This window comes from Heteronotia binoei, chromosome 5 (genome assembly GCF_032191835.1).
Source record: "Heteronotia binoei isolate CCM8104 ecotype False Entrance Well chromosome 5, APGP_CSIRO_Hbin_v1, whole genome shotgun sequence".
NCBI lineage: Eukaryota > Metazoa > Chordata > Lepidosauria > Squamata > Gekkonidae > Heteronotia > Heteronotia binoei.
Genome location: NC_083227.1, coordinates 30,905,124 through 30,932,572, shown reverse-complemented (window position 1 = coordinate 30,932,572; position 27,449 = coordinate 30,905,124). Strand labels below are relative to the sequence as shown.

General features: G+C 45.0%; 1 protein-coding gene across 1 annotated transcript; it reads right to left on the bottom strand.

The window, feature by feature from the left end:
* On the bottom strand, positions 1-27,449 carry LOC132571907 (ATP-dependent RNA helicase DHX15-like). The gene is made up of 7 exons (XM_060238699.1): positions 27,027-27,449; positions 20,475-20,570; positions 18,496-18,726; positions 16,148-16,173; positions 13,521-15,988; positions 8,890-8,935; positions 1-457 (listed from the first exon to the last, which is right to left on the bottom strand). The coding sequence occupies exons 1-7, from the start codon at positions 27,447-27,449 to the stop codon at positions 1-3; spliced, it is 3,747 nt and encodes a 1,248-aa protein (XP_060094682.1).

The window sequence follows — 27,449 nt, the reverse complement described above, 5'->3', positions numbered from 1 at the left end:
CTAGGACCCACACAGATTTCCTACCTTATATTCTCCGGAAGCCTCCTCAGCAGGAATCACCTCGTGATCTTTGTGTTCCTTGGATCTATCGCAGACCACGCAGAGGAGAATCTCATCGTTTTGGCAGAAAAGGTTCAGGCGCTCTTGGTGTTTCTGGCAAACCGCCTGCTTCGCTTCTCCCCCCTTCCCGACCTGAAGACGGATTTTCTTCACTATTTCCACGACATTTGCCAGTTGCTGATTCGGCCGGAGGTTCCCTGGCTGAGCTTTTCCTCTACACACCGGGCAGGAAGCCTCCGCCGCTGCCTCCCCCCAGCTGCGGGTCAGGCAGGCTCGGCAGAAGTTGTGGCCGCACTCGGTGATGGTCACTGGGTCCCTGAAATGCTCCAGGCAGATGGGGCAAGTGGTTTCGTGGCAGAGCTCCTTCACGGGACCCCCAGATGCCATGCCTGCCTGCCTGCCTCGAAAAACGAAAGAGACAGTTAACTAGTTTCACTTTTCTATGTTTTAGGAAACAGACCCTGGGAATTTCCCTTCCTTCAAACGCCTCAGAATTTCTGCTTATTTGTAATCCCATGAATGTGGCAATCAACTGAATGTGGCAACCACAGTGAACTGAAGAACTTCCAACAGATTTTTTTAAAGCACAAATAAAGTTTTGTGCCCAGACTTCCATCTGGCAATCACAATGCGTGGAGGAAATCCCCACCTCACCCACCCTCCACTGTGGTAAACTGAACAACTTCAACAGAGTTTTTTTTTAAGCACAATAAATCGATTCACTAACAAAAACAATTGGTATAAAATAAAATCACATCATTCTATAAAAGCCTAGGAACATACGGTAGTTACGGGCTGCTGGGATAGATCCAAGGAGCACAAAAGTCATGAGGTGATTCCTGCTGAGGCGGCTGCCCTGGGTTACAAGCAATCGAAAACAGCAACACTACAAAGAGACTGAAATAATACAAAGAGACGGGATTGCAGAGGAAAGCCGCCCCCCCCCATCATTATCCACATTTATGAGCAGTCTTGCTTTCAGACTTTATACTTATAAAACACTGGATAAATTTGTCTGTGGATCTCCTTTAGCCTTATTTATTTGTTTGTATATACCATTTATAGTCCACCTTTGGATAACTCATAGTAAGTCAGTACAATTAACAAATAGGGCATTCAGTAACCATCATGCTAGGATTTTAATAGTCTGGAACAACCAGAAGGGACTGAAGCAGATAATAAGTATTCACGAGGCATGTTAAGCAGCACAGACGTTACATTTCACAGCAATTAGCATCATTTTTCTCCATTTGCTTTCTTCCTTTCACAATATGCCTTCATTTCCCTCTTATTATTTGTCAGTCCTGGTCTCTATGCTTCATCCTATCCTAGATGACACCAAATACAGTCCTTTTTACGGTTGCCAAGTGGCCTGGAGAAAAATGTCATGTCCCTTTAATTAGTTATTTATCACATTATTTATTTTATTTATATTTCAATTTATATCCCGCCCTTCCCACTGAAGTGGCTCAGGGCGGCTCACAACACGTAACAATTTAACATAGGGTTTAGCTTTTAAAACATCAATTAACATCATTTTAAAACAATAAGTTAATAAAACATAAACATAAACATAAAACCAGCGGTCTATCAGAATGCCCCTACCACCACCCGAAATTCCCAGTGTCGGTTAGTTGTAAGCCAGCCGGAAGAGGGCCGTCTTGCAGGCCCTGCAGAACTGCCCAAGGTCCCGCAGGGCCCTCACCTCCTCCAGCAGCTGGTTCCACCAGTAAGGTGCTGTTACTGAGAAGGTCCGATCCCTGGTAGATTTCAACCGGGCCTCCTTTGGCCCGGGGATTACGAGCAGGTTTTGAGAGCCCGATCTCAGTACTCTCTGGGGAACATGTGGGGAGAGACGGTCCCTAAGGTAGGCAGGTCCTAGGCCATATAGGGCTTTAAAGGTAATAACCAGCACCTTGTACCGGACTCGGTATATTATCGGCAGCCAGTGCAGACCCCGAAGCCCCGGCCGAATGTGCTCCCATCTTGGAAGCCCCAATAACAGCCGGGCAGCGGCATTCTGCACTAACTGCAATTATGGAAGTTCAGGGAGCAAAGGGAGTTCAGGGATGGCCAAACTGTGGCTTGGGAGTCACATGTGGCTCTTTCACACCTATTGTGTGGCTCTCAAAGCCCAACCCACCCTCAACCTGCCAACCAGCTTGGAGAAGGCATTTGTGTCTTTAAATCACTTCTCCAAGCCAAGTCAGCTGGTGACTTGGAGAATGCATTTGAAGTTAAAGCTGTTTTCTTTCTACTTCTCTCTCTCTCCTTCCTTCCTTCCTCCCTTCTTGTGGGTCTCTGACATTTATGCAGTTCTATGTTAAGCAAGTTCAGCCATCCCTGGTATAGCCTGATCTCATAGGATCTTGGGAGCTAAGCAGCAGCAGCCATAGTTAGTACTTGGATGGGAGGCCTCCAAGAAAGACAGCAGAGAAAGGCAAATGGCAGACCACCTGTGCTTTCCACTGGTTTTGAAAGCCCATTGATGGGATCCTTGTAAGTTAGCAGCAAATTGAGGTTACTTTCCACACAAATGGGAGTCTATGTGGGAAACATCCCTGTGTGATTGAAACAGGAATACACACAGATACTAAACAGGCCTGAAAAGTGTGGGCTTTTGCTCCCCCCCTCCCAGTACCCCTCTAACAGAAACATCCCAGTACCTATCTACCATAAATTGCCAGGGTATAATTAAACAGAAAATACAAGTCTTATCTGTGAATGCCAAGGCCGCAGCCTGGTCTCATCTCCAGATGGTGTGAAAAGGAGGGCGTGGGAGAAGGAATGATTCCCAGGCATGGAGGTAAGTGGGGAGGGGGAGGGAGAAGGATGAAAATATTCCCAGTCTGTCCCGAGGACATGCTAACAGTGCACAGAATAGCAAGTGATGATGGTTACCAACAAAGGGGAAAACAGGGCAGAAGAAAACCATAGCAGGAAGCAATACAAGACTCCTGACAGGTTGCAGTTTCCAAATGCCGCTGCTCTGGCCTTGTTGTTTGGAGCAGTGGAAGCAAATCAAGTGGGGTGGTCATCATGCAAGGCCATTTGCACAGTCTCCACCCTCCAGATGCCCCCACCCCACTTTAATTCCTGGCCAGCGACCCTAGTCAGTGCTCCATGATAAAGTATGACCCCCCCCCCTTTTGAAGCTCCCAAGTGAATTCCCTAGCATTGCCTGCTTTAGCTTCAGCAGTATAGCAGCAACCTGAACCCACAGATCATTCATCGCCCCAGACCTTGCAGAAGCCCACAGAATATCTGATGGGTTATTCTAAAGCTTGGTTCATACAATGCTGGAAATTCTGTGAATAGAGTCTCCGTCTTGCAGGGGTTAAAATGAGGCTGCAGCAAGACGGGAGGTTAAGTCAGGGGTCCCCCACCTTTTTGAACCTGTGGGGACCTTTGGGATTCTGACATAGGGTTGTGGGTGCAACCACAAAATACCAGCCACAAGAGGTGGAATCACACAAGGAAGCCAAAGTGTGGGGAGAAGAGGGGTAAATTTTTTAAAAATGTACTGGGAAAGAGGAATGAAAAAACACCCCTGGTGGCAGCTGCCACTGAAACAAAGCTGTCAGCACAGCCAATCAGATCTTCAGTGGCAAATCAGAAGCCCTACTGGGCAGAAGCCACCTGGCCCCACTCACTTTCTGGAAATATTGGCAGGCCCCAATAAAGGTGTTAGTCACCGTGCCCCTGGGCACTGTGTTGGGGAGCCCTATGATAAAAGTTTCCCTTTTATTGTTTTCCTAATATGAATGCGGCGGGGGGGGGGGGCGGTGGCAACTAGCAACTTCCCAGGGTGGTTTCAGAGCAGGGAGAACACTGAAAGTCTTTTCTTTTGTGACTTTGTTCAAAATTGAAGTCATAATTCCATGTGAGTAATTTTTCATAGAACAAAAAATTCTGGGATATCTGCTCACAGTGGTTAGTCACCCAGCGTGTGAAAGAATCTGAGAATGGTTGTCTTTTCTGTCATTCCCAGGACCATATCAGAGGGACCAGATCTGGGGGGAAGAAGCTTTCTTCCCCCAAGCAACACATGTATGGTGGACCTTTTCATTCCCAATGTTTTTGTTCTTACAGGGCAAGGGACAATCTGATACTGCCAGACTTTCAGAACTGGGAAGGGAGGGCTGCCAGAAGTGTTCCTGCTTTTCCTTCCCTCATCCATATCTGCACAATTATATCCCTAATCACATAACACAGGGGTGGGGAACCTTTTTTCTGCCAAGGGCCATTTGGAAGTTCCCAGTAGCTATTTAATCTGGTCCCAACCTGTCCTAAAATGAGGTAAGTATGGATGGGGCTTAGGGGGCAGATGTGCACATGTGATCTTTTTTTCCCCCTACAGGGACCCAAAGTAGCTGACATTATTCTCCTCTCTTCCATTTTATCCTCACAACAACCCTATTAGGTAGGTTAGGCTCAGAGACTCTGAGTGGCCCAAGGTCACCCAGCAAGTTTCCATGGCAAGGTGGGGATTCAAACCCGGGTCTCCCAGGACCTAGTGAGACACACAGAGAGTCTACAACCACAGTGGCTCCTGAGGGAAGAGTCCTTTAAAGAGCTGACTAAAGACATCAGGAGTCCCCAACATGATGCCTGCCAATGCTTCTCCTGGTGTCTCCAAGAATTCTTAGGAAACAGGTCGGGTGAAGATTTTGGATTCCCCATTGGTGACTGCTGGCTGGAGATCTGCTATTACAGCTGACCTCCAGATGACTGAGATCAGTTCAACTGGAGAAAATGGCTACTTTGGAAGGTGGACTCTGGCTTTAAACCCCACTGAAGTCCCCCTCCCTCCTGAAACTCCATCCTCCTCAGGCCCCTCCCTGCAAATCTCCAGGTAATTCCCAACCCAGGGCTGGCAACCTTGTTTCAGTAAAGGCTGCAGCTACCGTGTTGGATATCCTCTTCGCTCTCTGACTCCTCTTTCCCATGGCGGGCCTGAAATTTCCTCTCTTCTTCCATGTATTTGGGCTTCTTCTATGTGTGTTCTTTGCTCTGTCTCCCATGTGGTCCTTCTGTGGCTGTACCAATCACCTGATGTCAGAGCCCAAAAGGTGCCCGCAGGCTGAAAAGGGTTAGGGGACCTCTGAAATACATTAATACATGAAGGTACCTTGTGCTGAGCCAGACCATGGGCAGCATTGTCTGCTCTGAAAAGGCAGCTGCTCTCCCAGGTCCTGAATTTTCACTTCACTTACAAGTATTCAGAACATGTTTTCGTGTGCATGCACACTTCTTCAGACGAGGGTGCATGCACACGAAAGCTTACGTTCTGAATAAAACTAAGTTGCTCTTAAAGGTGCAATCGACTCCTATTTTGTTCTACTACTACAGACCAACACGGCTGCCTACTTGGATATAGTAATTGGTCTGTTTTTTAACTGGAGGTCCCCAGGGAATGAACACTTCACCTTCTGCATGCAAAGTGGATGCTCTAAAATTGATCTGGGAGCCCCCACCCAAAGAAGAAGGGGGATGGCAGATGGCAACCAACCACTCCATGCCATGCTGAAATGGAATTGAACTCCCCACCCCCCATTGAGACAACCAGTGTCCCTATGGACTCCACAGATTTCCCTTTGAGAGGAAGAAAAACAAGTTTGTTTGCTTCTATTTTATGTCAAGCATCAACTAGAATGAGCATGCCAAGTGGATGTTCCCCTTCAAGGTGGGGGCTTCCTGTGCCCTGTATGGAAGTACCACAGATATCCATCATTTTGTTTTTAAGCAACTGCAGCTGGAGGGGAGGAAAAAGGCTGGGGAAAAGGAGATGCTGAAGAGGATGCTTAACTCTTCCACATATCCAGGTTTTCCTGTTCTAAAACATCATTTCAAAAGCAGCCCTTGGTACCTCATGGAAAAACAGGCTTCTATCCTCCTGGCCTTCCAGCAAGACTGCAAACCAGAATTCTTCTGCAGATCATTAGGGGCAGCCCAAACCAACAGGAATATGTGCAGATGATGGTTGTTGTTTTTTAAGTGATTATTTACTCTTTTGTTATTTTAAAGCATGGGATTTCACATTTTAATTGTATGTTGTTGTAACTGAACTTAAGAACATAAGAGAAGCCATGTTGGATCAGGCCAATGGCCTATCCAGTCCAACACTCTGTGTCACACAGTGGCCAATATATGTGTGTGCGTGTATAAACACACACATATATATACACACACTGTGGCTAATAGCCACTGATGGACCTCTGCTCCATATTTTTATCCAATCCTCTCTTGAAGCTGGCTATGCTTGTAGCCACCACCACCTTCTGTGGCAGTGAATTCCACATGTTAATCACCCTTTGGGTGAAGAAGTACTTCCTTTTATCCATTTTAACCTGACCGCTCAGCAATTTCATTGAATGCCCACGAGTTCTTGTACTGTGAGCTACAACGTATGAGCTACTACTGTGTGAACTCCTCAGTGGGGCAAGTAGGAACACGTGGGGACATTTCAGGTCAGACGTCAGAAAAATGGTGGGGAGTTGAAAGCTGAAGCCATTTCTCTGAATTGCAGGGCTTTTTTTTGAGCAGGAACGCAGTTCAGGCTGGCTTGACATCAGGGGGTGTGGCCTAATATGCAAATGAGCTTCTGCTGGGCTTTTTCTACAAAAAACAATGGTGATATAGGGGGGGGGGTTGCCTAATATGAAAATGAGTTCCTGCTGGACTTTTTCTACAAAAAAAGGCCCTGCTGAATTGAAACAAGTTCCCTCACAGCTGACATGTGACTGTCTGAAAGTCAAAGTCAACTTGGAAGAGTCCACAGATAGCACCTTAACATGTTGGGAATTTTTGCGAGGGATGTTGTTTAAAATTTCCCAGACAGTTCAATGGACCACTGGATCATAAAAGAAATTGAGAGATCTTTAGTATTGAAAAATATATATTTTATTTCTAACAGGATAGGGACACTGGGATGAAAATAATAACACTATAGGCTACATCCTAATTTATTGCTAACCAGCTTGGTACTCTGTCAGCTTCCCTCAGATCCAAAGCTGCCAACCGCTCTTTATAACTCATTTCCAACCCTCTCCTTAACATTCCATCAGCTCTCATCTCATTGGCAGTGAGCCAGATATCCCTTCCTGAGTCAGCCAAACAATATGAACTGGTAAACATATTTAACCCTATAATGCCTGAACTTAGACATTGCCTAGACATGCAATGTAAATACTCAGAATTCTAATAGGAAGTACTTGGGAATTTTCTGCATTGTGTAGGGGGCAGGACTAGATAACCCTTGAGGTCCTTTTCAGCTCTATGTTTCTATATGTGAGTATGTAAAATAACTGAAACCCCTAGCAACATAAGAAGGAATCTCCCTATTAACATTTTATATAAAACTCTGTAGTTTTCATGCCGCTGTGTGTGGGGAGAAAACCGAGTAGACGCTGACAATGCTCCCTCTAAGCTGTGGAGTGTGGTGAGCCAAAGCTCCACTTCATGAGCCACTGTCATTAAAGTTGTGTGCTACTGCATAAATTAGTTTGCTCTGGGACCAACTAACATGTAAAATGTAACATGTAAAACAGAATTGTTCAGGAGGGCATTTTTATGAAGGGAACACACAGTTGTAGCTCTTGTCTATGAATCTTTAAAACAGATTTCACCTGAGTTCGATCCCAGCAGAAGCTGGTTCAGGTAGCCGGCTCAGGTTCACTCAGCCTTCCATCCTTCCAAGGTCAGTAAAATGAGTACCCAGCTTGCTGGGGGGAAAGTGTAGATGACTGGAAAAGGCAATGGCAAACCACCCCGTAAAAAGTCTGCCATGAAAACGTGAAAGCAACGTCACCCCAGAGTCAAAAACGACTGGTGCTTGCACAGGGGACTACCTTTACCTTTATATATAAATAATGGCAAGCTGAAGTTCTGCAGTCCAAGCTCTGTTCATGACCTGAATTCAATCCCGGTGGAAGCTGGGTTCAGGTAGCTGGCTCAAGGTTGGCTTATTCCATCCTTCTGAGGTTGGTAAAATGAGTACCCAGCTTGCTGGGGGGAAAGTGTAGATAACTGGGGAAGGCAATGGCAAACCACCCCATAACAAAAAGTCTGCCAAGAAAATATCATGAAGTGGCATCATCCCATAGGTAGGTAACAACTCAGTTCTTGCACAGGGGACTACCTTTACCTTTTGTATACATAAATATTGGAGGCTTTGCATTGTTATGTGTATTGGGTTTTTATGCACTTTGTGTTGTAATCCTACTTTATATGTTCTAGTGCAGGGGTCCTCAAACTACGGCCCGCGGGCCAGATGCGGCCCGCTGAGGACGTTTATGCGGCCCGCCGGGTTATGGCAAAATCAGACCGGAAGTGACGTTCGACCTAAACTCACGTTAGCAACGCACACTTCGGCACTGGGCTGAGGCGGCGGAGACAGAGTGTGAGGTGATACCAAGGTGAGGTGAGTTCCCAGGCCGGGGTGTGTGGTGTGGGGAAGGGAGAGAGATGCAGAAGATGGAGAACTGATGGCCCGCGGCCTTGTACAGTAACGGCAGTCCGGCCCTCCAACAGTCTAAGGGGCAGTGAACTGGCCCCCTATTTAAAAAGTTTGAGGACCCGTTCTAGTGCATTTTTAATTCCATGATCCAGTTTTTATTTCATTTTTTGTGGTCACACCCAATATCATTTTAATTATTTGACTCCAATATTGCAATTTACAAACTTTGCATTTAAAAAGCTTGCAAGTTTATTTTTCCTCAGGGAAAAAAAACCACTTTGGGATAAACAAGATATTTATTTTATTTATTTATTTGTTCGATTTATATCCCGCCCTACCCCACCAAAGCGGGCTTACAGTAGTAGCCTTACCTGTCCCCCTCCAGACAGCAATTGTACGGAATCATCAGTTGCACAGCTAGAAGCAGGGCATTTTTAAAGCAAGAACACAGAGGAATGCAGGTCCGGCTGGCTTGGCATCAGTGGATGTGGCCTAATATGCAAATGAGTTCCTGCTCGATTTTTTCTACAATAGAAGTGATTTTGTGTGTGTACGTAAAGCAACATATTAAATATCACTAACCCATTTAGCCAAAGGCACTTATGGATAGAGTTCTTATAATCATTTGCTCCACAAGCTAGCACTGTGTCTTGCACAGGCAACAGTCAAATCTCTTCCTTGGTTCCTTCCACCTATCCTATAAAAAGCATCATGATTATCCCTCCACGGTACAAGAGAACAGTAGGACAGCTGAACTGGCTTTGGTTGCCTTGTTGACTGGCTCATCAGAAGGGCTTCAGTTTAGCAGGGTGAACCCCCAGTGGTACAAAATACAACACAATTTCTATAATAAGAGTGAGGATCCTGTAAATAATACAAAGAAGAGCAGCTTAAGAAGACTATTGTCTTGATTTTGCCAGTGCTGTGTTGCAACTGAAATGACTTTGTACCTTGCAGAGTCTGACACATAACTCAGCCATTCTGAGATGTTCTCCAAAAGCTCTGTCTTAAGAGACCCACAGCCTCACCTCAAACTGCTCCTTTAGAATCATAATCCTCCTGTGGAGCAAAAGCCTACTGATAACTAGGGAAGCTACTATAGCTAGTCTTCAATCAGTAGGGTCAGCATGTAATCTCTTCCCCTAGATTTGTTTGCAGGATCACCAAGCTAAAAATTTAGGCTTAGTCAATTGACCGTGTGATTTTAAAATCAAAACTCAAGTTATCACTTATTGCTTTTAATGTCAAAAGAGTTGGGGATGGAGCAAAGACATAGTTCTTTGAAAACTCCAGGACTCTGCCTTAGGACTGTTGCTATCCCCAGCTTAGGTACTAAGAGGGTACTAAGGGCAGTAAGATCAGGAACTCAACAACTTTTAGCGATCCCCGGGCCGAGGGAGGTGAGGTTGATGGCTACCAGGGATCCTGCATTCTCAGTAGCAGCCCCCCACTAGTGGAACCAGCTGCCAGAAGAGGTTAGGGCCTTGTGAGACCTCGCCCAATTCTACAAGGCCTGTAAGACCACACTTTTCCTGTTTGCTTTCAGCTGACTTTCAGCTGAGCCTGCTTCAGCAGGGAGGGCGGGGTATAAATAAAAACTTATTATTATTGACTTTGAGACTTGTCACAGCAGGAGGAATCCAGGGAATACTGATGTCATCAAACCTGATTAACATCAGAATATTATTAACACCAACTGTTTTAAATTTAATTGATTTTATTATTATAATGCCCTATTGTGTTAGTCTTTTATTGTTTTATGATGATTGTTGTAAGCCGCCCTGAGCCTGCCTCAGCGGGGAGGGCAGGGTATAAATTTAATAAAACATAAACCTAAACCTTAAAGCCCATTTCAAAGTATAAGTCTCTTACTAAGAGAAAGTAGCAGGACAGTATTAAAGCATCATGGGCGTGCGGAACTCTGAAGGGCTGTGAAAGAAAAGAATTCGGCTTTATTTTGGAAAATGGTTTCTGTGTTGCAAGGTAAGCCACAAAACATTTTTTAACAATCCCATTTGTCCTGCTAAGGAGGCCAATCAAAATGCTGAGCCTCCCTTTAATTCCCTTTGCATCTGTTATTGCCAAAAGGGGAATTAGTTGCTATAACTGTCTCCTTCCCTTCCAAGGAGATGGGCAGCAAAGGAAGGGGTCAGACATGATCCACGTGCTCATGACAGCCAGAAACAGAAGACCCCATGCGCCTTCAAATCATCTTTTGGGCGAAACACAAGCTGTCTCCATTTATTCACAGTAGCTGACTGTAAAAGGGTTTATTTTTGTCACACTGATATACCACAGAGAAAGTGTTTGAGCACTTGAAAGGAATCATGATGGTATTTTCTCTCAGTGAGGATTTCTGGAAAGAGTCAATTACCCTTCTCTTTCTTACTAGATGCCTACCATCATCCTTGGCTCTTTCTACACTCACCATAAAATCCTTTCTCTGTGCACATTTCAAAGCCACATTCTACATTCAATATCGCCTTCAGTTTTGTCTTGCCTCACTGTTTCTTAAACCTTCAACATTTGTTTAGTGTGAATGTGTACCAACATCGCTTCCACTCTGGAATTGCCCTGCAGTTCTCAAAAGCAGTTTTGACCAGGAGTTTCCTGAAGATCCGGATCTAAATGTTGTCACTGTAAAAGTTTTCCTTCAAGTTTCCAAATGCCTCCCCAGAACTCCATGCCACTTTTCATTCATCTCTTGCCAGTGCACTGATTCTGGAAGTTGTAAGGCACAAAGCTTCTTAAAGGACAGCAGGTGCAGTTTTTAGTGCTCACCATTTGGGGAAAAAAAATACTATCCCATTGAAAAGCTAAATTTATTATTAAGCTTATGCTTTCCTAGGTTTGCACATATTCTTCACACAAAAAGGTAAGACAGAAGGACTGGGGGGGGGGGGTGACTACTGCATATGTTCTCATTCAGCATGACAATTGAAAGCATGTTGAAATGAGGATGCCTCTTTGTGTGTGACCTCTAGTTAGCAGACCCAAACAGCAACATAATGTCAGATGGAAGTGCTCTCTGGTGTGAGTCTGAGACATACTGACTTCAAGGCGTGCACCGCACAGGGATGTTTGCAGCAAGTTCTGTCTAAATATTTGTTCTCTCCTGACTCCCAACCTTTCCCTTCTTGTCCCTTCAACTTGCAGGCACATGGCCACTAATAAAGTACTGGTGCTTGTGGCTGCAGAAGCGTGTTAAGCAATGCAAGTACGGAAGTAAAAATCTTCAGGTATTTGGAAAAGTGCAAAGCAAATTTTTAAAAGAAGAATCATGGTGGATGATGCAGATCTGTAGCAGGCGGATTCAGTGCTCATAAAATCTAGATCTAGGGCTTTTTTTGAGCAGGAACACAGTTTTGGCAGACTTAGTGTTGGGTGTGGTCTAGCAAAAAAGCCCTGTCTAGATCAAACCCGAGTGCAGAAAGGGCCCTTGTCTCTATGCAGGGTAATGATTCTGAAGATTAAAAAGATACTTTTGTAAAATTTCAGAAAATCTAACTCTAAAATAAAGCGACAGGAACAATTTTAAGCAAAATGGTTTCATAGTTAATCTTCTGAATTAGTATTCAGATTATTTACACGATGTGAAATCTGCTGTGCTGATATAATGTCCCATGAAGAATCTTTGCATCTTCTTTTGAAAGAATAAATAGCCTTTGTTGAAGTCTGTAGCATTGAAGCTGAAGCTTTATTGAAATCTGCACTGAAGATTGAAGATTGTATCTACATGAGTTGTAACATTTCACTTCTAAAAGGAATGTCAACAGATCATGCATACTATGGTCAATAATCACATTTTAGAAGCATTTCCAATAAACTGTAAAAACATTAATGAGCTTTTCCAATATAAGCAGGGCTTTTTTGAGCAGGAATTCACAGGAACTCAGTTCTGGCTGTCTTGGTGTCAAGCTGTCCTCTGAGCAACTTCAGTTGAAATAATCCATTCTGTACTGTGAGTATTCGTTGAACTGAAGTCTGACAACTGAGGGACTATTGAGTTAGCAGAGTGTTCAAGGCACATAATACAGCAAAGTATAACACAGCAGAGTCTCTCTGGTTTGTGTGTGCTGACAGGAGCCTTTCACAGCCAGCCATTGCACTAGGCAGCTGCCTGGGGTACAAGCCTGGCAAGGGTGCCAGTGTGGGCCTCAGGAGGGTGATGGTTGGTTCCTCCCATCCATCTTCACCTCCGTGGTGAGGGAAATAACGAGAAAAGCAGGGGGAGAAGCCTCACCTGCACTGCAGAGTGTACAGCGAGGCTGCCTGTTGCTCTGCCGGCTATATCAGACACAGGGGCGGAGCTAAGGCAGCCTCACAGTGCACTCTGAGGTGAAGGCGTGTGGCTGCTCCCCATCACTTCTGGAGGGTGCAGGGCACCCTGCCTTGAGCGCTGTTCCACCTAGAGCTGCTACTGGAGACTTTTTATCTTTGCAAAGTAATATGAGTCCTTTATTGTAAGGAACTACATTCTAGACAGTGTTCTAATCTAATCTAACTAACTAGAATGGACAGAGATGCAGGAAGCATGTCTCATGGTGCCAAGATGGAGAAGACTGACACAGTGCAGAGTTAAGGTGTCAAAACTGGAAGGATGTTTTCCTGAAAGAAGCAATCTACACATCAAAGGGATAGCATCAGAGCAATGGAAAGGAAGGATGATCAGGATCCTAGCCTATCTGTCTGACTCTATAGTCCCCCTCTGAAGTCTGAGACTAAGAGACAGCACATAATCTTTTATTGGAGAGCCAGTCTGGAGAGCCAGTTTGGTGTAGTGGTTCAGTGCGTGGACTCTTATCTGGAAGAACCGGGTTTGATTCCTCATTCCTCCACTTGCACCTGATGGGACGGTCTTGGTTGAGCCATAGCTCTCGCAGAGTTGTCCTTGAAAGGGCAGCAGCTGTAAGAGCTCTTTCAGCCCCACCTACCTCACAGCGTGTCTGTTGTGGTGGTGGGGAAGGTAAAGGAGATTGTGACCGCTCTGAGACTCTGAGACTCTGAGATTCAGAGTATAGGGCTTGATATAAATCAGAATCATCATCATCATTTTTGGCATCAATGATAGCAATGATGAGGTCCAGTTGTCTCTTTGCTTCACACTGTGGGAAACTGCTCATGTCATAATATTGAGGGGCAATTTTCACCAACCATTCTGGCTTGATGGCTGAACAAGTGAAAATGTAGTTCTTTGTGGTAAGAATGAATTCATTGTAAAGCACCCATTCAGGTTGGTGACCAAGAACTGTGGAAGGATGCAACTGTACTACCTGGTTTTCTTTCACTGTTAGATAGTGTCCTGTCCGTTCTAAATGTGCCACTTGCATAAAGTAACCACTAACCAATGCTTTTCTTATATTGATGTAATAGTCTCTGCTTGTGAAGTCTGTGCTTCGATGTGGCAAATTCAGTCTGTCCATGATTTGTGACAGCTGCTGGCGTACATCGTCTGCAAACATCAGGGACCTGTAGTTAATGAAGTTGTCGCAACACCACTGATCCGATTCATGATTTTGTTTGAAAGCATGGTAGACATTCAGCAAAGTCAAATGATCTCCATCTGTGTGGGCGAACTTCATCTTGGCCTCGTCTGCTGCTTTCTTGGTTTCCGTGGGGCGAACAAAACACGGTGGGACTGACAACATGGCTGCAATAGATAGAATCTCATTAGAACAGTTGTAGTTGCAACTTGCAATAACTATTTTAGCCAGCTGTGGATTGAGGGGAAATTCTGCCATCATGGATCCCAATTCAGTCAAGTCTCCATCTTCATTCAAAGCATCCAGGTCATTCAAAAGCTCTAGGGCTCTCAGCAAGGTTTCTGGAGCTGGTGGATCCATAAAATCAAAGTGAACCAAATCATCTACACCAAATTTCTTCAGCTGCAATACCACAGAGCCCAAATTAGATCTCAGAATCTCTGGATAGGTGATGTTCTGCATTTCAGTGTTGTAGGTCTTTTCTGTATACAGTCGAAAACATTTTCCTGGCCTAGTTCGACCTGCACGGCCAGCCCTCTGCTGAGCAGAAGATTTGCTTATTGCAGTCACCAGGAGAGATTCCACTTTTATACGAGGATTGTACACCTTTTGCTTAGCCAGTCCAGAATCAATAACAAACACCACGCCATCTATTGTTAATGAGGTCTCAGCAATATTAGTAGACACAACCACTTTTCGTCCTATTGCACCATTTGGTTTTTTCGGAGGGGGCGGCTCAAAAATCCTCTGCTGCTGCTGTGGTGGAAGTGTCGAATATAATGGAATGATTTTAAGGTCACCAACTTCAGGGCCCAGACCATCAATTTTACACTTTATTCTCTTACAGGCTTCATCTATTTCCCCTTGGCCAGTAAGGAAGAGAAGAATATCTCCTTCCTCTTCTTCACATATGTGAATCTGGATTACTGTACGAATAGCTGCCTCAAGGTAATTTCTCTCTGGTTTTGGAGTATAAATGATCTCCACGGGATGCGTACGACCAGGGACAGTGAGGAGAGGACAGTTATCAAAATAAATTTGAAACTTCCTGGCATCTAGAGTAGCACTCATAACTATAACCTTTAAGTCAGGCCTTTGCCTTACAACCTCTTTCAAAACTCCCATCAGAATATCAGTAGCCAAAGTTCTTTCATGAGCTTCGTCAAGAATTATTACACCATAGCGTTCCAGCAAAGGGTCATTCATAGCTTCACGCAGTAACATACCATCAGTCATGTACTTGAGAATAGTTTTTGCTGTACTGAAGTTTTCAAATCGAATGGAGTAACCCACTTCCTCACCCAATATCACATCCATTTCATCAGCAACACGCTGCGCCACACTCATTGCGGCAACTCTCCTGGGCTGGGTACATGCCACAGCTCTCTTCGGTCCTGGCACTAATCGCATATAGTCAACACACCACTGAGGGATCTGTGTTGTTTTACCAGAACCCGTCTCACCAACAAGTACAAAAGACTGGTGCTTGATCAAGATATCGGTAAACCTTTCCTTATACTCCCAGACAGGGAGCTGAAGCCGTTTCTTTAAGATCTCATAATAGCGAGGTGTGTGTGGTAGGTTTGTAAACGGGTTTATACCCTGTGAAAATACAGTTGGCTTTAAAGAAGGCAACCCAACACCAGTAATGAGTGCCAAATTAGTTGAAGGGCGTAAATCCTTTTCCTTATCTCGTTCCTTCTCACAATATCGGTGTTTCTCTTTGGAGCAGTCATCATGATCCCATCTATGATCCTGATCCTTCCCATTGGAGGCAATGAACTTCTTGCTAGAGGTGTAGTCATCCCCCAGGTCAAGGCAGTGGAGCTTGGATATGATGGTGGCAGCAAGTGTCTCATCTTCATTACCTCTGAACTGCTTTGTGACACCTTTCAGTAAAACTTTGAGGTCACAGATGTTCCAGATTTTCTGCTTTAATGCAGGAGGAAAAGCCACTGGATCCTCAAACGTCTTCTTCTCCTCACACCTGGAGAGAAACAAGGTTTATCATCCATCTGATCCAGAACTCTCAAGTGGCAAAAACGAACAATAATGAGAAAGAGGGAGGTGAATTGGGGACAGAAGGAGGGTGCAGGCAGGCAAGATGAGACAGGATCCTGAAGGGAAATGAGCTTGATCCACTTACCTCTGCAAGGTGCTTCTGACATCCTGGAGGGAAAAGAGAGAAAGAAGAGGGAAATTTATTTATTTATTTATTTATTTATTTATTTATATTTTTATTTATATCCCGCCCTTCCCACCGAAGTGGCTCAGTGCCTGCCACAGACCACACACCTGAGATCTTAAAGGTGATGCCCTCTATCCATTGGGTTTATCCATCTCAGGGTTATATATTTGTGGGGGAAATTATCCATGAGGTAATAATGAGGCATGTGAGCCCAATGGTGCAGAGTGGTAAAGCTGCAGTACTGCAGTCAGAGCCCTCAGCTCACAACCTGAGTTCGATCCCGGCGGAAGCTGGTTCAGGTAGCCAGCTCCAAGGTTGACTCAGCCTTCCATCCTTCCGAGGTCGGTAAAATGAGTAACCAGCCTTGCTGGGGGGAAAGTGCAGATGACTGGGGAAGGCAATGGCAAACCACTCCATAAAAAGTCTGCCATGAAAACGTGAAAGCAACGTCACCCCAGAGTCGGAAACGACTGGTGCTTGCACAGGGGACTACCTTTACCTTTTTAATAATGAGGCAAAAGCAAGTGTGACTGAAATGCAGTACAGGGAAGCACACTTCAAAACCTAAGTTATGTTACATATTTATTGAGGGTATCCCAAGTCCCAACCCCAACACTGTCTTGTTGAAAATGAGCAGTCTTGAATGATATGATATTTCATATTGCCCTTTTCCTCTTGGATGTCTGGAGAATCTTGGAAGTTACTAAAATCTGCAATAACTCAACTCAGATTACCATAGGTAAGGGGAAAGTACCTTCAAAACCAAGAGGATGCAAGGATGGCTAATGTGGTTCAATTCCAGGGAGATACGCTGAGGTAAAAAGATTCCTTACTTGGCATATAAATCTGAGTGGTCAGTGATTAGGCTCTCTACTTTCCCACTTCTGTTTGAAGGGTGCCTGTTGGCACACCCATCATCTTCCTTGCTCCCTGGACTGGCAGGAGAAAGGTTCAGAAGCAGAAATGACATTGTGTGATGTCATTTCCACCCCCTGTCCCTGCCTCGAAATCTCCCAGGGATGACTGACCAGGAAAGAGACTGGCATAGGATGGAGAGGGTGGATATCTCAAAAAATATGTGGAGCTGGTACAAGGCAGAGATGAAAAGCACAAATCTGTGCTAGAGTCTGGAATAAAACAGCAATATTGCCCTTGTGTAGATGTTATGTGCAGTTGTGTTTGGAATACTGCGTACAGCTCTGATCACCTCTCTTCCAAATGAACATCATAGAACTGAAAAGGGTAAAGAAAAAGGTAACCACCATGATTAAGGGGTTGGAGCATCATTCCTACAAGAAAAAATAAGGAAGCTGGGGGCTTAGAAAAAGGATAAAAGGAGGAATATGATAGAGGATTATGAAAATTGGAGGATGTTAATAAAGGGGACATGAATGTACAAGAAGCTGCCTTATACTGTATGAGATTGTTGGTCCATCAAGATCATTATTGTCTATTCAGACAGGCAGCAGCTCTCTAAGATCTCAGACAGAGGTCTTTCACATCACTTTATTGCCTGGTCCTTTTAATGGGGGTGCCAGGGCTTGAACCTAGGATTTTCTGCATGCCAACTGGAGTCTCTTCCACTGAGCCACAGACCCTTCCCAAAACAGAAAGAACTTTTTCTCTTCCTCTTGCAAAATACTAGAAGTCAGAGGGACCTAATGGGGTTAATATTCACTACACAGTGAATGAGAGAAATACTTGCCCTGTTGGAGAAATTGATGCATAACCCTATAACAGGGGTGGCCAAACTGTGGCTCGGGAGCCACGTGTGGCTCTTTCACACATAGTGTGTGGCTCTTGAAACCTTTATTGCCCTGCTGGCCAGCTTGGAGAAGCTATTTGTCTCTTTAAATCATTGTTCCAAGCCAAGCCAGCTGGCAGCTTGGAAAATGCATTTAAAGTTAAAGTTGCTTTCTTTCTACCTCTTCTCCCCATCTCCTTCCTTCCATCTTTCCTTCCTCTCTCAAACATCTGATGTTCATGTCTTGTGGCTCTCAGACATCTGACATTTATGTCTTTTGGCTCTCAGACATCTGACATTTATTCTATGTGGCTCTTAGGTTAAGCAAGTTTTGCCACCCACGCCCTATAATGACATATATGTTTCCTTAACAGGCCAAATATCAGCACCCTAGGGCTGTTTCAGGATGTGAAAATGCGTACCATGGTCACATGCTGAAGTAACCCCAAAAACATGAGAAGTGAGTTTCCAAAATGACTAGGAACTCAAAACATGGATGGCAACAAACAAAGGTCTGGACTCTTCTGGAGAGAAGGCTGCACAGTTTCTGCCACACTCTTACCTGTAGGAGTTCAGTTGCTGGCTGGTGAATCTTCTTCTCCATCTCTTGGATGATATTTTGTAAAGAGGCGAGTTCTACAGAGAGCCTAGACAGGTGTTCATCCCTTTTTCTTGCGATCTCTTCTTCTACCTGTTCTGCCTGGGCCAGCAAAAGTTTCTCTCGTTCCCCCGGGGACTGGTGTGATTGTCTGAACTCAGCCACAATCTCTTTCCTCACTGTTTCTGTTTGCTCCTGCAGCACAGATGGAAAGGTAGGGAAAAAGGAGGTCCACGTCAGGAATGCAGAAAATTATGACAATTCTATCAGAAGCAGGGGGTTTTTTGTAGCATGAACTCCTTTGCATATTAGGCCACACCTCCTTGATGTAGCCAATCCTCCAAGAGCTTACAGGGCTCTTCGTACAGGACCTATTGTAAGCTCCAGGAGGATTGACTACATCAGGGGTTGTGGCCTAATATGCAAAGGAGTTCCTACTACAAAAAAAAGCCCTGTAGAGTACTTCTGACTTCCCCCCCAGAGCTATCATATCAACATTCAAGAGGTAAAGAGTGCCTCCCTAAGATCTGAGGGAAATGAATTTGGATAAGTAAGTAGGGTTAAATTCAGCCAGCACAGTTATTTTACAGAAGTGAAATTCTAAAGAGGTGAAGATGGCTTCAGTACCAGACATCACTTGGACCTTCAAAGCTAAGTGATAAGATAGAGGTTTTGGCAGGCAAAAATGAAAATGGGAAAGTTCAAAAGGTCAGGGGAGGGATAGGTAGAGACTGAGCATGCTTAATGATTTCATAAATCTTCACTAACGTACATCATAGGTAATTGCTTCATTTACATGATCATGCAATGTATGATAAAAGAGGGGTTCATAATAAGGAGCTAATGTGTAGTTATATATGATCGGGGGATGAGAAGGCTATAACGTCTAAGTACCTTAGCCAATGGAGAACAGGGGAGGGACTTACCAGCCGGTGTTTAGGATAAAATATACATTGTATTCAATAACTCGAGCTTGTCCTGTTGTACAGCTCCTTACTGTTCAGTAAAACTTTTGGAAATGGATCTACCTGACTTGGTTCTTTTGAGTTCAGGGGGAACCCTGTTTCTAACAGATCTTATAAAGGCCCAGTCATAATAAGTTCTCTACAGGTAGGCTGGTCATTCTGGAGTTAAGGGGAATTTTTTTACCTTTCAGTGTTTGTTACAAGGACCAGGATGTGTGTGAAATACAGAGCTTAGCACTGCCATTCTGAATGCTGAGCTTCGTTCCACCATTCCCTTGTGCTGGCGGACACACCACGTGGATCCTCCACTCCCCCGCCCCTCTGCCAACACCTTGCGCTTCTCCTTTTGAGCTACACATTATGCTTTATTTGAGTTTGCCATGGGGATTTACAACCATTCTGCAGCTATGTGTCCCCACAGGCAATGTTTTTTGCAGGGCTTTTGTTGTAGCAGGAACTCCTTTGTATATTAGGCCACACACCCCTGATGTAGCCAGCAGTGTTCCCTCTAAGATGAGTTAGCGTGAGCCAGTTCACAGATTTTTAGCCTCCAGCTCACACATTTTTGTCTCAGTTCAGGAAAAATGGCCCCACAGCAATATGATTTATGCAGTAGCTCACAACTTTCATGCCAATAGCTCACAACTTTAATACCAATAACTCACAAAGTAGAATTTTTGCTCACAAGACTCTGCAGCTTAGAGGGAACATTGGTAGCCAGTCCTCCAACAGCTTACAGTAGGCCCTGTTATAAGAGCCCTATAAGTTCTTGGAGATTGGCTACATCAGGGGTGTGTGGCTAATATGCAAAGGAGTTCTACAAAATATCCCAAAAATATCTCTGAAGTACCAGCAGGCTCCAGGTTCACAGCTGGGGGCAAGGGAGAAGGGACTCCTGCCTCCCTACTGTTCCATTTTTGGGACCTGATGGGGCAAACTTTGTTCAAGTCTCACTTCTCAATAACACAGGACACTTACAAGCAGCTCTCGGCTTTCCCTTTCTATGTTTGCTTTGCATACCAGGATTCTTTCTCTCTTCATCGTCAGAATTTCCAGGCAGCTACAAATTTTATCCTGAAAAGAAAACAGAAATTTGATTTTGATTCCTCTTCAGAAACTTATTAAAAATCCTGAGGCTGGCAGAGAAAGCCATGTGCCGCATAATGTATTGGCTCGGTTAGATGGGAAAGGTCAGAGTCTGGATTCAATTCTCAGGGAAAATATTATATAGTGAGTTCAGCCAACTTGAGATCAGCAAGAAAGTTTATTGAACAAGAGCAGAACTGAACACAAACAGGCCACATCACTCCTTATATCCATTTGTCCTGAGTTAAACACGCCCCCTTAAGTGGGCAGCAATCCACCCTAATGGTCTCTTCAGGATCCTTTATTTGCATTTCCTGAGAGATATGCCTCATGTCCCGATTGGCTGGTTCTAAAAGATCAGCCAATTGGAATGTAGGTATCAGGGTCCTGGAGGGCAATGAAGTATGCTTCAAGGTCAACTAACAGACATAACAAAGCAGCAGTCAGAATAACCATTACACAATAGAGAGGAAATCACATACACATGTGCCAAACCCTGCTTCAGCTGAACTGCTTCTGGATGAGTCATACCTAGAGCAAAGTGCAGCTTTCTCCTTACTCAAGGCCTTCACTGGGGCCCATAGGACTCTGGGGCCCTTAGGACCTGCTGGGAGTTACCAGTCTCAAGGGGTCTGCAGCTCTCCTAGAATAACAGGGCTTTTTTTGTAGTAGAAACTCCTTTGCATAATAGGCCACACACCCCTGAGCTTACAGTACGCCCTGTACTAAGAGCCCTGTAAACTCTTGGAGAATTGGCTACATCAGGGAGGTGTGGCCTAATAAGCAAAGGAGTTCCCGCTATAAAAAAAGCCCAACTGATTTCCATAGAGAGCAGTTTCCCTGGAGGAAAGGGCAGCTTCAGACTCTATGATGTCATGTGGGTAAAAACCCATGGTCAGAAATACTTAGGAGGAAGGGGGTTCAGGAGGGATGGGAGTTCCTTAAAAGTGAAATACTGAAAGCTCAATCACAGATGATTCCTATGAGAAGAAAAAATGGAAAAAGCCTAAAAAAGCCGAAGTGGCTCCATAGCTCTCTAAAGACTTGAGAAATAAAAAAGACTCCTTTATTGGAAGGTGGGCCTTATAACCAAGGATGAATATTAAAAAATCACCAGTGCTTGTAGAGAAAAAGTTAGGAAAGCTATAGCTCAGTATAAGCTTAGGCTGGCCAAAAATGCTAAAAACACCAAAAAAAGGGTTATTTTCTTATGTTCAGAGTAAGAAAAAGAGCAAGGACACGGTAGGCCCATTGCGAGGGCAAGAAAATGAATTTGTAACAGGTAATGAAGAGAGATCGGAACTGCTCAATTTCTACTTTTCCTCAGTCTTCTCTTCTGAGGGAAATGGTGCTCAACATGGCAAAAACAGAACATATAAGGAGGGTATGAAGTTCCAACCTAGGATCAGCATGGGGGTAGTACATAAACACCTAGTTTCTTTAAATGAAACTAAGTCCTCAGGGCCAGATGAATTGCATCCAAGGATTCTAAAAGAGCTTGCGGATGTAATTTCTGAGCCTCTGGCTATTATTTTTGAGAATTCTTGGAGAACCGGAGAGGTGCCGGAAGATTGGAGGCAGACGAATGTTGTCCCCATCTTCAAGAAGGGGACAAAAGACGATCCGGGTAACTACCGACCCGTCAGCTTGACGCCTATACCTGGAAAAGTTTTAGAACAAATCATCAAACAGTTGGTCCTGGAATATTTAGAAAGAATGGATGTGATTACTAAGAGCCAGCATGGTTTTCTCAAGAACAAGTCATTTCAGACTAACCTGATCTCTTTTTTTAAGAAAGTGACTACCTTGCTGGATCGGGAGAATGCTGTAGACATCGTTTATCTTGATTTCAGTAAGGCTTTTGATAAAGTTCCACATACTATCCTTGTTGACAAGTTGGTAAAATGTGGTTTGGATCCTGTTACCATTAGGTGGATCTGTAACTGGTTTACAGATCGCACCCAAAGAGTGCTTGTGAATGGTTCCTCATCCTCTTGGAGAGGAGTGACAAGTGGAGTGTCCTGGGACCTGTTTTGTTCAACATCTTTATCAATGATTTGGATGAAGGAATAGAGGGAATGCTTATTAAATTTGCCGATGATACTAAATTGGGAGGGGTTGCAAACAGAAAAAGACAGGATACAGGATGACCTTGATAGGCTGGAACACTGGGCTAAAATCAATAAAATGAATTTTAACAGGGATAAATGTAAAGTTCTGCATTTAGGTAGGAAAAATCCAATGCATGGTTATAGGATGGGGGAGACTTGTCTTAACAGTAGTATGTGCAAAAAGGATCTAGGGGTCTTAGTGGGTCATACGCTGAACATGAGTCAACAGTGTGATGCAGTGGCTAAAAAGGCTAATGCAATTTTGGGCTGTACCAACAGAAGTATAGCGTCCAGATCACATGATGTGATGGTATGGCTTTACTCTGCTCTGGTAAGACCTCACCTGGAGTATTGTGTTCAGTTTTGGGCACCACATTTTAAGAAGCTGGAGCGGGTCCAGAGGAGGGTGACAAAGATGGTGAGGGGTCTGGAGACCAAGTCCTATGAGGAAAGGTTGAAGGAGCTGGGGATGTTTAGCCTGGAAAGGAGGCAGCTGAGAGGTGATATGATCACCATCTTCAAGTACTTGAAGGGCTGTCATATAGAGAGGATGGTGTGGAATTGTTTTCTGTGGCCCTGGAAGGTAGGACCAGAACCAATGGGTTGAAATTAAATCAAAAGTGTTTCCGGCTCAACATTAGGAAGAACTTCCTGACCTAGAGCGATTCCTCAGTGGAACAGGCTTCCTTGGGAGGTGGTGGGCTCTCCTTCCTTGGAGGTTTTTAAACAGAGGCTAGATGGCCATCTGACAGCAATGAAGATCCTGTGAATTTAGGGGGAAATGTTTGTGAATTTCCTGCATTGTGCAGGGGGTTGGACTAGATGACCCTAAAGGTCCCTTCCAACTCTATGATTCTATGTTCCTGCTGATCTCCCTCCCCTCCTAAAATACTGCCCTCCCTAGACTCCACCTCAAATTTTGTGGAATTTGCCAAACAGGAGATGGCATCTGTCAATGAGTCCAAAGCTGAACCTTGTGGGTCCCCAGGGAGGATGTGCACAAATAACCAAACCTTTCTGTATTATATTTTTTAAAATAGGAAGTTTTATTTAATTTATGTAAAAACAAAGAATTGTTCTACAGGCAACACAATGCTCTAATGTTGTATGGCAGAAAAACAAGAAAGCTGGCTTAACTATCTAACACATTCTGTGACCTGTGTTAGACGGCACAGACCTTAAGTCCAAGAGTCAAAGGGCATGGCTGATGCATCTCTACATTGCTGTTTACTGCAATATAAGCATATCATCATCCAGGCCCTCAGTTCATCAGAATCCAAGCTAGCCTGCTTTTCCAGGTTCTTAGCTCAATTAACTTTTGGCCAAGCAATATCAGGTGATGATAGCACAGGCTTTTTTTTTTAGCAGGAACTCATTTGCATATTAGGCCACACACCCCTGATATAGCCAGTCCTCCTGGAGCTTAGAGTAGGCCCTGTACTAAGAGCCCTGCAAGCTCTTGGAGGATTAGTTACATCAGGGGTGTGTGGCCTAATATGCAAAAAAGTTCCTGCTACAAAAAAAGCCCTTCTAGTACCCAATCAACACACAGTATTACTGGAATCCTCTAGAAAATTGCCTCCTCACTCCTTACCTCCTACCTCCCATCCTGTGGACCACAGGTTCTCATGAGGAGATTATTATCGCTCTTCTTGCTCTGGCCTTGAAGATGATAAAAGCTATGTAGGCTGAGAGATTAATTAGTAAACACCTGCAGGATGGAACAAACCCCTTACCATTCACATTAACCCGGGGCCGGGGGAGGGGAGCCAGGGATGCTTTGCCTCACAGCAACCTTACCTGCTGGGGGAAATTTATGGGTTGCCTTATTTGCCCCAACTGGCCTACCACCTGCTCTGGAGATCATACAGCAGGAGCTTCATATAGCATCCCTGGTCTGAATCAGCCTCCCACACCCATCCATAGCAGCTATTTACTAATTTAAAAAAAGGTAAAGGTAGTCCCCTGTGCAAGCACCAGTCAATTCCGACTCTGGGATGACGTTGCTTTCACAACATTTTCACGGCAGACTTATTTTTGGGGTGGTTTGCCATTGCCTTCCCCAGTCCTGTACACTTTCCCCTCAGCAAGCTGGGTACTCATTTTACTGACCTCGGAAGGATGGACGGCTGAATTTACCTTGAGTCAGCTACCTGAACCCAGCTTCCGTCAGGATTGAACTCAGGTCGTGAGCAGAGCTTAGGACTGCAGTACTGCAGCTTTATCACTCTGGCCATGGGGCTCTTCATTTACTAATAAACATGGATATATACCCCACTCTTCATTCTTGAGTCTCAGAATGGCTTACAATCTCCTTCCCCTCTTCTCCCTGCAACAGACACCCTGTGAGGTAGGTGGGGCTGCGAGAGCTCTGAGAGAACTGCTCTCGAGAGAACAGCTCTGAGAACCAGGGCTTTTTATGCAGAAAAAGCCCAGCAGGAACTCATTTGCATATTGACACCAAGCCAGCTGGAACTGCGTTCCTGTGTGTTCCTGCTCACAAAAAGCCCTGGAGAAAACTATGACTGACTCAAGGTCACCCAGCATCAAACCTGGTTCTCAAGATTAGTCCACTGCTCATAACCACTGCACCAAACCACTGGCTCTCAGATCCCTTCACAGATCTCCCAGCAATGCTTTATCTAGTTCACACCTCAAACATCTCTCCAGGTGAGCCAGGGTTGCCAACTTGGTGATAGCCGCAGTTCACCTACTATTACAACTGATCTCCAGGTAACAGAGATCAGCTCTCCTGGAGAAAATGGCCCCATTGAAGTCCCTCCCCTCTCCAAACCCCACCCTGCTCGGGCTCCACCGCCCCCCCCCCCCCACAAATCTCAAAGTATTTCCCAACCCAGAGCTCGCAATCCTATCTATGAATGTCCAGAACAGAGCGTACTGCGGGAGACCTGTTGTAACTAGAATGGCACTCATCAGGGCTTTTTTTGTAGTAGGAACTGCTTTGCATATTAGGCCACACACCCCTGATGTAGCCAATCCTCCAAGAGCTTACAGGGCTCTTAGTAAAGGGCCTACTATAAGCTCAAGGAGAATTGGCTACATCAGGGGTGCGTGGCCTAATACGCAAAGGAGTTCCTATCACAAAAAAAAAAACCCTCGGCCGCTCCCGCTCATTCCTTTTTTGTAGTCCTGCTCTTGCCTTGACTAAAGTATAAAAGGTAAAGGTAGTCCCCTGTGCAAGCACCAGTCATTTCCGACTCTGGGGTGATAAGCAGAGCTTGGATGGCAGTACTGCAGCTTACCACTCTGTACCACGAGTGTTCAATTTGCTTCATTTTTGTGCTGCCCATGGATTCATTCTCTGTCTACAGGAAATCCTTTGCTTGGAGGATCCTGGTGCTCAGGGAAGTAAGAATCAATCAGTGGCCTGAAGACCTTTGAATGGTGCCATGAGGTGTTCTGCATGAGGCGCTGTACACTCTCCCTGCCTGTGTGCTTGGACTTTGTGTGTGGGGGGTGGCGGGGGGGGGGGGAGAATCAAGTGAGTTCAGTGGCATTTGTCATTTCAGTGTTGCCATGTCAGTTTGTGGCTTTCGATGGCCCATTTTGTACAGAGAGTCAGTTTGGTGTAGCGGTTAAGTGCATGGACTCTTATCTGGGAGAACTGGGTTTGATTCCCCACTCCTCCACTTGCACCTGCTGGAATGGCCTTGGGTCAGCCATAGCTCTGGTAGGAATTGTCCTTGAAAGGGCAGCTGCTGTGAGAGTCCTCTCAGCCCCGCCCACCTCACAGGGTGTCTGTTGTGGGGGGAGAAGATAAAGGAGATTGTAAGCCGCTCTGATTCTCTGATTCAGAGAGAAGGGTGGGATATAAATCTGCAGTCTTCTTCATTTCTAGGAAGAGAAGAAGAGTAGGTTTTGATACCCTACTTTTCTCTACTGAGTCTCAGAGCGGCTTATAATCTTCCTTCCCTTCTCTCCCCCACAAGATTTACCCTGAGAGACAGGTGGAGCTGAGAGTTCTGAGAACTGCGACTGGCCCAAGATCACCCAGCAGCTGCATGTGGAGGAGTAGGGAATAAAACCTGCCTCTCCAGATCAGAGCCTGCTGCTCTTAGTGCTTGCCCATCAACATCAGGTATGGTTGCCTGGGCTGAGACATTCTTGGAGATTTGGGACCAGAGGCTGGGGAGGGTTGGGACTGGAGCTCAGTGTAGTATAATGCCATAGAGTGCACCTTTGGATTAAGTGGGCATTCCCCCTAGGAAAACTGGTCTCTGTAGCCAAGGATAAACTACATAATTCCTGGAGAACTTCAGGCCCCACCTGTTGATCAGCAATGCCAACACCAGGATTCACACAAATTTCCTACCTTGTATTGCCAGGAAGCTTCGTGGTCAAGAATCACCTTGTGATCTTTGTGCTCCTTCTGCCTCTTGCAGACTATGCAGATGAGGATCTCGTCATTTTGGCAGAAAAGGCTGAGACGCTCCTGGTGTTTCTTGCAGACCCTCTCCTTTGCTTCTTCTCCATTTCCTCTTTGAAGACTGATTTTCTTAAACATTTCCACAACATTTGCCAGTTGCTGATTTGGCTGCAGGTTCCTTTGCTGAACTCTTTCTCTGCACAGAGGGCAGGAAGCTTCTGCCCCCAAGTCCCCCCAGCTCTGGGTCAGGCAGACTTGGCAGAAATTGTGGCCGCACTCAGTGATGCTCACTGGGTCCCTGAAATACTCCAGGCAGATGGGACAGGTGAGTTCTTCACAGAGCTCTTGGACCGCACCCCCAGTATCCAT